Source organism: Drosophila kikkawai, chromosome 2R (assembly GCF_030179895.1).
Source record: "Drosophila kikkawai strain 14028-0561.14 chromosome 2R, DkikHiC1v2, whole genome shotgun sequence".
Lineage (NCBI taxonomy): Eukaryota > Metazoa > Arthropoda > Insecta > Diptera > Drosophilidae > Drosophila > Drosophila kikkawai.
In genome coordinates, this window is record NC_091729.1 from 21,755,775 (window position 1) to 21,768,618 (window position 12,844).

The 12,844-nt window shown below is 47.0% G+C and overlaps 1 protein-coding gene across 3 annotated transcripts; it reads right to left on the reverse strand.

The window, feature by feature from the left end:
• Positions 1 to 592: 592 nt before the first annotated feature.
• On the reverse strand, positions 593 to 10,829 carry LOC108076192 (arginine kinase-like). Of its 3 annotated transcripts, XM_017168923.3 has the most exons (17): positions 10,642 to 10,829; positions 9,954 to 10,114; positions 9,573 to 9,884; positions 9,027 to 9,197; positions 8,870 to 8,961; positions 8,524 to 8,689; positions 7,736 to 8,146; positions 6,173 to 6,343; positions 5,782 to 5,928; positions 5,529 to 5,682; positions 5,310 to 5,467; positions 4,538 to 4,658; positions 1,893 to 1,964; positions 1,321 to 1,836; positions 1,001 to 1,264; positions 847 to 944; positions 593 to 775 (listed from the first exon to the last, which is right to left on the reverse strand). In XM_017168923.3, the coding sequence occupies exons 1-17, from the start codon at positions 10,697 to 10,699 to the stop codon at positions 593 to 595; spliced, it is 3,255 nt and encodes a 1,084-aa protein (XP_017024412.1). In that variant the 5' UTR covers positions 10,700 to 10,829. The 3 variants fall into 3 exon arrangements, with proteins under 3 accessions (XP_017024412.1, XP_017024414.1, XP_017024413.1); XM_017168925.1 differs by lacking the exons at positions 4,538 to 4,658; positions 5,310 to 5,467; positions 5,529 to 5,682; ... (7 more) ...; positions 9,954 to 10,114; positions 10,642 to 10,829 and adding an exon at positions 4,001 to 4,061; XM_017168924.1 differs by lacking the exons at positions 593 to 775; positions 847 to 944; positions 1,001 to 1,264; ... (12 more) ...; positions 9,954 to 10,114; positions 10,642 to 10,829 and adding exons at positions 2,432 to 3,777; positions 4,001 to 4,061.
• Positions 10,830 to 12,844: the final 2,015 nt, after the last annotated feature.

The following is a 12,844-nucleotide window of genomic DNA, read 5'->3' on the forward strand; positions in this document are numbered from 1 at the left end:
CCTAATGGACACCAAATCAGTGCACTTAACAAACACGATATCGATAAGGAAAGGAAAACCAACAATGAAACTGAGCGTCTGTACTGCTAAAGCCGAACCGATAACAATAACTATGAACGGACAAGCGAACAAGTGATAGCGTCAGAGGATTGCGAACGCCTCCTGGCGCTTGTAATCCGGATGCGATAGCGATGGAAAGGGAAAGGCCCCTTCGGTCGGCCTTAAATCTTTTGAAGACGTCACCGTTGCTCTCCATGGCGGCAATTGTCCATCAAAGTCATGCTAATCAGCGCCAGGGGCTTAAGAGGCTTAATCTTATCGCTGGCCCAGAACTTGCGCCGGAACCCATACTTTGACTTCCATTCCCTTTCACCAGACACCCAGAACCAGAACGAGAACCAGAACCTTTCGAGAGTCCATGTGTGGGAAGTCACTCCGCTGATAGCGAAAGTGGTCGAATCAATCAGGGCGCCAGGCACGAGCGGCTTATCGCCCACAACCCACTCTCTCTGCATACCTCTCTATATACTTGTACTTTATTGGACTATATAACGACTTAGAGTACTCTAGACTTAACATTTATTTGCTTCACTCAGCGGCTCTCCTCCTCCTCCTCCTGCAGACGCAGTATGTCCGCCTTGTTGATAAAGTAGTAGCTTGGCTGCCTTCCCTTCAGATCCTTGGCCGTTCGCTTGGCTCCGTTTTGTATCAGAATCCGGCTGACGCTCTCCAGAGCATTGGTGCCCATGGCATAGTGCAGGACAGTACGTTCCAGCTGGCGGGTATGGTATGGATAAGCTGGATAAGTTGGATCACAGGGGTATCAGTAATATTCCTACTACTCACATTATCGGTGATCTTCAAAGTCTCAGGGCAGATCTTTACGAGATGCTGCACCATTTCCTCTGACTCCTTCAGCACCGCTATGTGCAGGGCGGTTCGACCTGTAGAATAAGATTAGCTATCATCAGGAAGTCTCCTATAAAAACTATGTTCCTACCATAGTAGTTCTTGGTCTTGACCAACCACTTGGCATTGGCAACAGCAGTTAGTTCCATCACACGTTCCATATTGTTGTCTCTGATCATTTGATGCAGTTCCTCGCGGGTCTCCTCCAAGCCTCGCAGATTACCTAGGAACTCGGAGAGGGCATCGTTCTGCCGGGACTGAACAACATCAATAATAGACTGACCGCTTTCGTCTTCCACATCCAGGATGTGATCGTAGCCTTGCAAGGCGAGTTGCTCAAAGGGTTCCACGTCGCCTGGGGAATCAAGAACCCAATAAAAGGTGACCCAAAGAAGAAGCAAACAAGCTTACCAATAACAGCCTGAGCTAGGATATAGCGATCGATCTCCGCCGCATTGTTGGGCTGATTGGCCTGCAGCGAGACATCTCTTGCTGTTCTATAAAGCTCATCTCGGTAGGTGATATCTATGCCCGACTCCTCGATGAGCGTGTAGAGAGCTCCCCTTCGATGGGATCTGGCGCAGGCAAAGTGCAGCATACTCTGGCCATGTTCATCCCGCTCTTCCAAGTGCTGCACTGCCAGGGCGCCCTCGGCATCCTCCTCCTCCACGAAGGAGCGAGCGTCCAGCTCTATGAGATCGGCATTGGTTGGGCCAGGACCATTTCTGGTGCTGTTCGCTTTGGCCATAGCCAGGGTGGAGGTGGAATTCGTGCTGGTCTTGCTGCTTCCCGAGTGGACCTGGACCTCGGTCATTGGCTTGCGCTCGCCCATGAAGTGCTGGAGGTAGTTGGTCAGGTAGGCCACCGGGTCGCGGGGCCGCTTGTTGGCTATTTCGGTGAGAGCCTTGATTAGAGGATCAGCGAGAGCTAAGAAATATTAAGAATTAGTTTGCGAAAGAGATTTGTAGCCAAAAAATACTTACAATCAGCCAGGTATTTGCCCTGCTCCGTCTTGAAGATTGGATTGGCCTGAAAGCTCACCGGCTGCGCCTGACCTGCGAGGAAGACAAGCTGCATTAGTCACTCCAGAAGGCGAGGATTACTTGAGGCACACTCAATGGGTCGAGTCCCAGAAATCTACGTACACAAAGCGAGAGGACAAGCGTTTCCTTGAGAGGGGAGAAGGACGGGGTCGGGTAAGGAGTAAACAAACGAAGATGAGGATGCCGATGCCGGTGGAACTCAAGAGACTTGGCAAATCATATTGAAATTGTGACGAGATCACAGTCCTGGGGACAAGACACTCATACGGACACGGTTACGGATATGGATACGACTAGGTAGGTGTAACTCAAAGCGGCACTTACGATTGCGGATTGAGTTTAAGCGCAGCATGAGCGGAGGAGAACTAAGATGAGGACACGAGTTGAGTTTAGCATACGGATATATATATATATATTTATGGCTTGGGGTTTGAGGCTGAGGGCGTTGCTTTCGTATGTACAGGGAGTTGGAACTGCTCCTAATTGCGGTCCACGATGCTGTTCTTCTTGCGCCTGAAGATCTTTACCAGCATGGTGGCAATGTGCTTGGAGTTGGTCAGCGACATGTCCTTCTCCAGCGACAGGATGTTCGTGACTGCCGTGCAGTAGTCCTGGAACAGCACGTACTCCACCACGCCCATGCTCTGCATATTTACAAGGCGCACGGTGAGCTTCGAGAGGCGGTTGGTTACCATGCTCAATCCTCGGACGGAGCACAGGTGCCGCAGGTTGTCCATCTCCTTCATCAGATTCGGCAGCTTCACAATGGCGGTCATCTTGAGGCCGGTGCCCAAGTAGCTGGGCCTCGACTGCAGATACCCCAGCAGGTAGCTCTCCTTGAAGTGCAGCTGCGTCTCCAAATAGCTTATGGCACGGCCCACTCTCGTGTAGGCAGCTCCCATGTCCGCGGGATCCTTGCTGCTGGTGGTGGAGATCACCCTTAAGTGTTCCTGGCAATTCAGCCAAACGGCCAAGTTGTGGGCCGAATTAACGAATACTCCCCGGCCATAGGGCCACAGGGCTCCATTGAAAGCCGTGGACTCGGCAGCCTGCACCAGATCCTTGGTGTCCAGCAGGGGAATCATCAGGCCCAGGCTGCTCAGCATCATGGCCACCTCCGAGTCGGTCTCCAGGAGCTCGGTCAAGGTATAGTAGTTCCCCGAGTCCGATTCTCCTATGGCATCAGCAAAGTTCGTCGTGAATATCTTGCCCATCATCAGGCGTTCCGCCTGCTCTAGCTGGCCAATTGTTAGGTTCAACGGCAGCTCCAGTTGATCCAAATTCCTCGAGGCCTCCACTAGACAGCGGGTAACCAGCAGGGACTCGTCGTCGAACACAAAAGCCGCCGTGTTGAGCCTCTCGCCATTGTCCATTGGAAAGTAAGCCAGTCGAGGCTGGGGCTTAAAGTCAGCATCGATGCTCAAGCAATGCATATCCTTTAGCAGCGGCACCAGGAACTCCTGGAACACCACAAACACATCGAAATCAGGTGCTATAATCCCGCAGTTAATATCCTCCTCCAAATGGCGAGCCTTTGATGTTTTCCGCATGGCGGGCCACAGGACATCGAAGAGATTGTGATCGAGTCGGGTCTGGCGACGCTTGATCTTCTCATAGACACCGCGTTTGAGGAAGCGGCTCAGGTAGCTGGTCACCGACAGCTGCAGCGAGGAGGCACTCAGCGGCTTCCGGTGGGCCAAAGCCGAGGCCGTGGTGCCACTCAGCAGCTTGCCTGACTCCGAAATGACGCTGTAGCAACGCTCCAAGGTCCTGGATATCTCGCCATCCTGCAGCTCCCGTCGAGCACTGTGCAGGTCGTCGGGAACTGCATTCCGGAGCAGCATTTGGTTGGCAATTTTCGAGTTTGGATTATCAGTTTATGCACACACAACAGGCATAGACACACCAAAGCGTTGACAAGGATACAGATACAAAACACCGACCCCAAATGACACAGAAACGGATGAGAGGATTCAAGGATGTCTGGTGCTGGTGGTGCTCAAGAAAAAGGCGCAGGTGCTTGGCCGGGAAATGTGCAGCTTACGTACCGAATATGTCATCGATATTGCCAATGATTTCATTGAAAAATTCATTGCGATTTCCCTCCATTTTTCTTCTGTTTTTGTTTTTATTTTTACTTTTGTTTTTTCCGGACAACCAATCGCGTATACGCAGTGCTGGACTTGAAGCCGAATCACGTATACGACGAGTAGAACGTGTGCTGCACGGTGCGACCGAAAATCGATGACTGACTGAGTTCAACTGGCCCTCGACGGCATAGAGCGGAGTTTTGTCTAGCCCTAGAGCGACCCCGCCCCCTTCCGGATGTGTTTGACTTGGCAAACAAATGTACTTAATTATTTCGGTTTACCTTCGGCACGCGTGTGTGGGTTCGTCGCTGTCGTGTGTGGTGGCCAGCGAAAGCGAGTGTGAAAACAAAAACGCCACTAAAGCTTGGATCGGGTGTCCCGAATGGAGGGTTTGGATAGGATAGGTGACCAATGGGGGTTGAATGGATTGATGGATGGATGGCTTGGGCGAAGCGGTCAAGCTGGAACAGCTGCAGGTGGCCTCACGCCCCTTACCCTGGTCGTTGAGCAACTGGTTCTCCAGTTCCTCGGCCCCGAAAATGTTGAGCAGCTCGGTGTAGTTGAGTATGTTTTTCGCCTTGTCCCTGTCCAGGTAAAACTCGGCCGAGTGGCCCAGCTGCGTGTGTTTGGTTATTGAATTTTAAATATCTTGTTATTTTTATTCATTTCTGTCTAATCACATATTTATGGCCTATCGATTCCCATCAGTAGTTGCAATAGACATTTGAAAGTCAAGACTGCTGGCAGTGGCCAGCGGCCAGCGGAGCCTTGGCCCACATTGGAGGGCGGGTTTGGGTTTAGTGAGTAATTTAAAAACAATTTTCGTTTTGTCATTTAAAATGCTGAAACAACTGGCTAATTTCCCAAAACAACTAAAGGTACGGGAAGCTTCAATTCTTGAATGGATGCCTTCTATTTTATTTATAAGACAATGTCTTCTTGTACTATTATTTGACTTAAATTGGGAAATTTAGAAAATTAATAATTGCAGGCACTGGGAAAAAAAATTGTTATAATAAAAATATATGTCAGGAGAATTTATATTTAATTTAATTGTTATTTTCTGCTACAAACGCTCAAATTCAAATATTTAAATGTTTGAAAAAATAAAAATATATATAATTAAATAACAAATAGTACATAATAATAATAATAAAACCTAAAATTAAGCCTCACTTAGTCTCAGACATTCTATGGTCCCTTTAAATTACTCCAGCCTTCTCCCGATTTTTTATTCACCTGCTGGAAAATTGCTTGCTCCACTTACCTTGTCCAGCGATTTGGGATTGGCGCCCATTTGCAGAAGCATGTGGTAGAAGTGACCGTTGTCCTTAATTGTGGCTGCGTAATGAAGCGGCGTGCGTCCGTCATTATCCGTAATCGTCATGGTCTCCGGGAAACGGGAGGCCAAGTACCGAACGATGTCTGCGGAAGGGCAATCATCATATATAAATATAGAAATCCAGAGGCAGTGCCAACACCTTACCCGTGTGGCCAAAGAGCACGGCCACGTGCAGGGCCGTGGAGCCGTTGGGCGATATGTCGTCCTTTGCAATGGCAAACTTCCGGCGATCCAGTGCCTGCTGCAGTGCCAGCAGGCCGCCGTCACGTGCCGCGTCGTGCACGCGATGGATTTTCTCCTGTCGAACGGGAAATGTATGTATGATGCATGCCATAATTAGTGGGCCAGAAAGTGGCTCTTCCTTCCCTACTTCCTTCCTGGCTTGTGGTTCACTCACCATATAGCTGGGCACGTTGTTGAGAAAGGCCTGTATTTCCGGCTCCGGCGACTTCAGCCCCATCAGGCGCCCCCCATCGCCGTTCAACACGATCTCGGCCAGCTGCTCCAGGTCGCCGGACTCGACGATCCCCTGGATGCGTGTATCCTGCGGAAGATATTAAAGCAAAACATCTCCAATGAGAGGACAGGATGTGGACACACACATAGACGTGACTTTCGAGTGCATCATTGAAAGCATTAAGGGTGATTTTATTATCATCATTAAATTCAATGGTCTGCATTAATTAGTGAGTTAATTGAGGTGCGAAAATCAAAATCAAGCCAGGTGAGCCAGCAACAGAGAGATAGAGAGAGAGACAGGGTGATGTGACAGATAGAAAATTGTATACTTCATCAACTGCAGTTTGAGACTGAACTGTATAATCCTCGGGTGCTCCCTGGACGAAGCCCTCGATGGCCATGGCTGATGTCAGGGACTCACTGCCATCCTCCTCCTGCGGCTCGGCTGCTCCTCCCTCCGCCAGCGGTTTGCCCTCCTTGCTGTCCGAAGCTATTACATCCTGTATGGATTTATTGCAACGCTTAACAATTATGGCTTTAATGATGGGACAGTGCGCCGGACACATGGCTACAGGGTGCAGAGACACATACATAGATATATGAAATAGGATAAAAGATTAATTTTTACAAGGGAACTATATAGGTGCAGCTACAGGTGACAATGCCAGGCTCTGCTGTTACAGGTTACTAAATGAGTTAACTTAATGTAATGGGAAAATAGCCATACATCTTCTGTAATTGTTGGTTCTGTCAAGGACTCTAGGCAATTAACTTGTTTGATGGCCCACGTGGCGTGTGAGCGATATTACGCATACGCCTGGGAAATGGTTGGTGCAACTGCCATAAAAAAGAACACCGCCCACCAGGCACTGCACTCGATTATCGCTAACAAATCGCTCGAGGGACTGCAGCAGACTTTGCCTACTTCATATATATATATATATCAAATATCACATATCTAATGCCTGCAACTGTTTTCTGACGTTTGCATGTTCAGTTCCCATTCGCATCCACCGACAACTGGATGCCGCCGACTGACAGTTGAGGACCGAGCTCCGAACCCGACTCGACCTCAGGCTCCGCTGCCGTCGCTTTGTCCCAGTTGGAAATGTCAGAGACCAGAGGGAAAGTGAAAATATATGCCGGTCGGAGTGCATTATTATAAAGCCTATCTGCGGGTAAACAGCTGCTGATTTAAGCCAATCGATAAACACAAATTGGGGGCAGACACTGGCATTGGTTCGATCTAAAACAGCAATAATAATAATACAAACACACACACTGAGAACTGAAACTGAAAGGGAAAAGGATACGGAAACGGATACGGAAACGGATGCGGATATGGATAAGAAAACATACGGATTCCGGGGTGCAATAGAATATAAAAAACGATAAGCAAGAGAGAGAGAGAGAGAGACACAGGTTGCACAGGTTTTGCATTCCATTTTTTAATTGGTTACTATAATTGCTACGGCTATATAGATATTTCAGAGCAGAATATGTAACACACTTGCTTTACAAAATATAAATCTATATATATATATATACGCAGGATTTGACTAGTTGCGGGCTTTTTGCTTGAAGTTGAAGTTGATTGCTAAAGTTTCGTTGCGGCTGAAGTTAGTTGATCTTTGCTGTGGCTCTTGCAGTGTTTAAACAAATTGATATGAATGGAATTTTTGGGTGCCTGCGGCTGCAGCTGATTGACATTGAGATATATATATATATAGGTTTTGCGTTTGGTTTTGAAGGTTTTTTCATTTAATTAGTTTCTCATGGTACAGGTTCACATTGACGAGGGGATAAAATGGGTTTGAGCGTACGGCACATATAAAACGTGAACAAAACTACAAAACACGGCTCGAGGACACTTAAAGCACGCCCATCTGTACCTCATCGTCGTCATCAACGTTCTCGTTATCGTTTTCATTTTCTTTATCGTCCTCGTTTTGGGTCTCCACATCATTACTTTCGATAGCCACGTCCTCTGGTTCCTCGGGTTCCTCGGGTTCCTCCTCATCCTGATCCTCCGCAGGCTTCTCCTGAGCAGCCTCTTCTAGCTCCACTTCCGGTTCCTGTTCAACTTCAGTCTTTTTGTTTCCTTCTATCTCACTCTCTGTAGCCGACTCTTCGGGTTGCTCTTCAGTTGGCAACTCATCCTCCTCTGCCTGAGACTCCTCCTTATTCTGCTCCACTTCCGCCTCGTGACCATTGCCATTCTCCAGGATCGCTGCATCTTCGCCTCCGTTCTCCTCAGCCACTTCGCCTTCGCCTTCGTCTGCGCTTATAGCTCTTGCAATATTCTGTAAAAGTAAACAATTGTCGACTGATTGCTTTCCAAAAGTGTTTCAACAGTTTCTTTCTACGTTCCTTCGATCTCAGCCTATATACAGCAGGGTAGAAAGGATTTCTAAACAAAAAGCGCACAGTGCCGAGCGAGAGAGAGTTAGAGAGATAGGGGGGAAAAGCGAGAGCCGACAATGGCTTACTTTCACAGAGTCTCCAGCCCACCGAAAAAGCTATTTAATTATTTAATTAATTCATTAATTTATGCAAAACACCGAAAGCCTCCTACGGAAGAGTGCAAGCAAGCCAAAGCTAAACCATCGAAAGCGAAAAGAAAGTTTTGGGGGGGGAGGGAAGGAGGTGGGTAATTGAGCAAAAAGGCAGCACGACTTACCTCCGCCTCGCTGCTGTCATCGCCATCGTGATCGCCATTGCCGTTGCCATTGATCGTGTTGAAGGTGCCCGGCGTTTCCGGTCGGCGCTGCAATGGCGAAGCAATGGCCTCCACTTCCGGCTCTGCATCCGCCTTGGACAGATCGTCATCCTCATTGGCACTCGTACTGCGATTTCAAAATGCAAAAGATTCTCTCTCAAAAAGCCATGCCACCCAAAACAAAAAATAAACAAAACACCACCGAGAGACACACATACAACTCAAAAAAAGAGGCAGAAGCGCAGGCGGCAGCCAAACTTAAGCCAAGCCTCGGGTCTAAGACCCATGAAGCTTCTCCCCAACTTACCCATCGTTGGTGTCCAGCTCCGAGGTGTTCTCAAGGCTGTCGTCCAGCGATTTGCGACCATTCCCCATCGGCGCCGCCTTCATGTCCAGTTTCTGGGGGAGAATATAAGTGCCAGCAATTAAGTTGGGGGAGTCCCCAAACCCAATCGTATAGTCACCTTGGAGCTGGAATCCCCGCCCGCGACACTGTCACCGCCAGCCTCATCACTCAAGGCCTCCCAATCGGTGACGCTGTCGGGTGAGACACGCGGCGCATCCGGCACATAAACCAGGAAGGCCCGCTCGATTTCGTGCGGCTTGTGGCGATAGTATGAAGGTGTCTTCATTTTCTGAAATTGCCGCAATGAATCATTTTAATTGCCGTCCAAGAACACTTATTCCCCATCGATTCGAGGGCAAGAGGAGCTACTAAAAACTCTATCTAATAAGGTAAAGTAAGAGATATCCTTGGCTTCCTCAAAAACCCCAAACAAAAAGGGCTAATAGTAGGTTTTTGACCAAGAAGGTTATTTGTTATGTGTAAATATGTATTTAGAGGTCAGCTAGCTATGCCTTAATAATAGATAAGGTGTATTATTACTTGCACTAACATATGCCTTCCAAGAAGGTGGTCAAGGCTTCTGAGCTTGACCAAGGTCGGTCATAAAGGATAGAGATACTGATACTCAAACCCAAAAATATTCTCTAGAGACTCCCCCACTCACATAGTCCACGGCCTCCTCATCGCAACCCGCTTGGGTGAGCAGGGTGTAGCATCGCATGTTGTTCTTGGCACTGGCGGCCCAGTGGAGCGATGTCTTGCCTGTGATGTCCGTCTCGTGGGCACCCTCCGGCCAAATGCCCACCAGATACTCCAGGATCTTGGTGTGTCCCAGGCCAGCGGCCTTGTGAATCACATTGAGGCCGTTGCCATCCTTGCAGGTGACCAAGGCACTAGGCACCGGTGGCTCCAAAAGCGACTGCACATTCTCCAGATTGTTATCTATGACAGCCTGATGCAGATCCTTGATGGCATTCTACGATTGGGTGGGGGTAAAATGAAACTTCCTCCCGCCGGGGGTTGGGATAAAGGGGTTTTTCCTTACCATGACATGGGGAACGGCGGCCAGGAAGCGCTTCACCCGCCCATTGTTGCTGGCCTGCTGGCTGAGGCGATTCCCTTGGCCCGCCCACAAAATGCGAGTGAGCTTGCCGATGTCCTTCTCGTGCATCCAGATCCGAATGGTGGATAGCTTCACCGAGAAATCTATTAGCCGACAAAATGGGAAATTGAAAATGTGCAAATTAATTTCGAGCCGGCCCCGCCCCTGATCCCAGCACCGATTCCCCCAGTGCCCTTCTCGATTTCAATCCCTAAACTTATTGCGATTTCCATTTCATTCGCGCCCTCGTTCGTGTCTGCATGCAATTTGCCGAAAAAAGGAAAGTGAAGCCAAAGGAGCCCCAAGAAGCCCAAGAACTGAAAACTAAATTAAAACGAAAATAAATGCAATGAATGTTCAAGTTCTGTGACTTCGGGCCCTCTCGCTTAAAGTGGCATTAGTGGAAACTTGAGACAATTTCCGCCGGCGAAACTTTCTTTTTTTTGCCAACTTGAAATGCTTCAAGGTCGACGAAGGCCTTAAACTTTTATCCACAGAAGGCTAAAAAGTTGCCACCGCCCACTACTGAATCATTTAGTGCAGCATTTGGAAAACAAACAGCTGGAACGGGTATGGTTGGCGGAGGAACTGCAGCCGGCTGCCGTCCCATTCCGAATTTTGTAATACGCACCTTCATTATCGCGACGCTTGCGTCCATTTTGTCCGCCTGCCTGTCCATTCATCGGCATGACTGCAATATAATCGGGTTTTGGGGCTTACAGAAATATATATAGTTATATAGAGTTTGCGAATAAATATGGAGTTGTGAGTTGTGATTTTGTGACAGTTTCCCAGAGCTAGTAAAATCTTCGCCTGCTTGCAGCCAACTCACTTTCCCCGATTGCTTTGCTCTGTCACAATTTCGTTTCCTAATGCCTGTTGTTCTTGCGTCTGGCCAGCTTGAGCCGCGTTGGCAAACTAATTCTTGGCCAGGTCGAAATCGAAAGGTGTTGAATTCGGGTCTGTGTTGTGGTCAGAAAGCAGCAAAGGAGACCTACAGAGGGCAGAGGGAATAATTGCGTCCTGTTCGCGGTCTTCCAACTTCTGACATGAATAAATAACCCCCAGGAGTGTGGATGTATGTGCCGGTGTGTGTTATATAAAGCCGAAAGTCAACGTTTTCATTAGAGCTTCTAGCCAAAACAAATATGTGGAAATAGAATTTCCATTTGGCTGATTTCGAAGTTGATTACCATTCCGCGGGGAAGCATTTTTAAGGTATTTTTATAGCACACTTTTAGGTTTTACTTTTGAATAGTTGAATTATTTTACTGTGCGGAAGAAATAAACTTATTTTCCACGATCATGAGCTGGTTTCTATGTAAGTAATAAATTGAGAAATAGTAATTCTTGGGGCTTAATTTTATATAAATATTACAACGCCTTAACAGAATTAAAATGTAAGTAATACGTTGAAAAAAGATTAATAATATTCATAGAAATATTATAGTTAAGCCATAAAAAAGACTACTACTAAGCCGAAGCTTGAATACCTCCCAGTTTGTAATTGTCTCAGAAAACCTATTTTGAAATCGATCATAAATAAGCCAAAACCAAAATTTATCATTCTGAAAGCTTTACTGTGCTACTTTCTATTTTATTTTATTTAATAAGCACATTAAATTTAAAAATTAAATAATTCTTGATTTATTTTGACAATGAGGAAGTTATAATAATAAAAAGCATAATAGCGAAGAACCTCGCTGTATTATTGTACTTGAAACTAAACTTGTTCTGTCCAAAGAATATATTTTCCTTTAAAAAGAAATTCTTAGTTAGAACTATTCTCCCTAAATTCCTTTAAATTATCTAGATGTGTTTTAGGGTTCTCCATGAAAAACTCCAACTTCGTAGAAGGAAATTATCCTTAGGTCTTCCGCCACTGAGAATTCCTTCTGACATCTAGAAATAGGTAACTAGAATTCCCATTACCAGCATACTTGCAATACTCCAGCTTAGGTATACAACCTATCACCTGAACTTCTCCTAGGCAAATTCCCTTGTGACATATGGAAATAGTTCCCATTTGCTCTTTTTTCTTGAACCTTTTGACACCCCCACCTACCTTATGTGTCAAGGTCTTCACCCCAGCTATTCTTGGGCCTCACACCTCGAGGAATTTGTGCTGGCAGGACATACTTACTGGCCGCCGCAGGACGAAAGCAGTTGAGGTAGTGACATGTAAATTAGGTGGCCGAGGTGAATCATTAAATTTCCATTCCATAACACACACTCAAACTCACACACACGACGATTGAGTGGCAATAAAAAGCGCTCGAAATTGCCACGGAAATGGCGCATTAGTGTTTGCCACTTAATGTGGCAATCGCACCACGACTCCGACTCCCCTCATATTGTAACTTGTTGAGCTGACACCCTTAACGGCACGCAATATGCAAATTTTGGCCAACAAAATACATAAAAAAAAGGGGGAAACCCTTATAGCTTTTCCCTTGGCGTGTTGTCACCACAATTTCCCTCAATTAGGATGAATGAATATATGAATATGAATATGTATCACTCACCTTTTGGCGGCGATGAATGGTAGTAGAGTCCCTGGAACCTTCTTCGGCGTTTCGGCGGCATCGCTATTCCTTCTTTTTTGCCTTGATATATTTTTTTTTGTTTTTTATTTTCGGGGAAACTCTTAGAGTCCGCGACTCTGCACATCCCCCCAGTCGCGATTCATGTGTTAGCTTTGTTCACTTGGCACTGGAAAATCCTTTTTAGAATGGAAAATCCTTAAATGAAAATTCAAAAACTGAAGCGCTGGGCTAAACCGTTGTCCTGGCAAGTTCAACGACGTCTGAACTGACTGACAACTGCACCTGCTC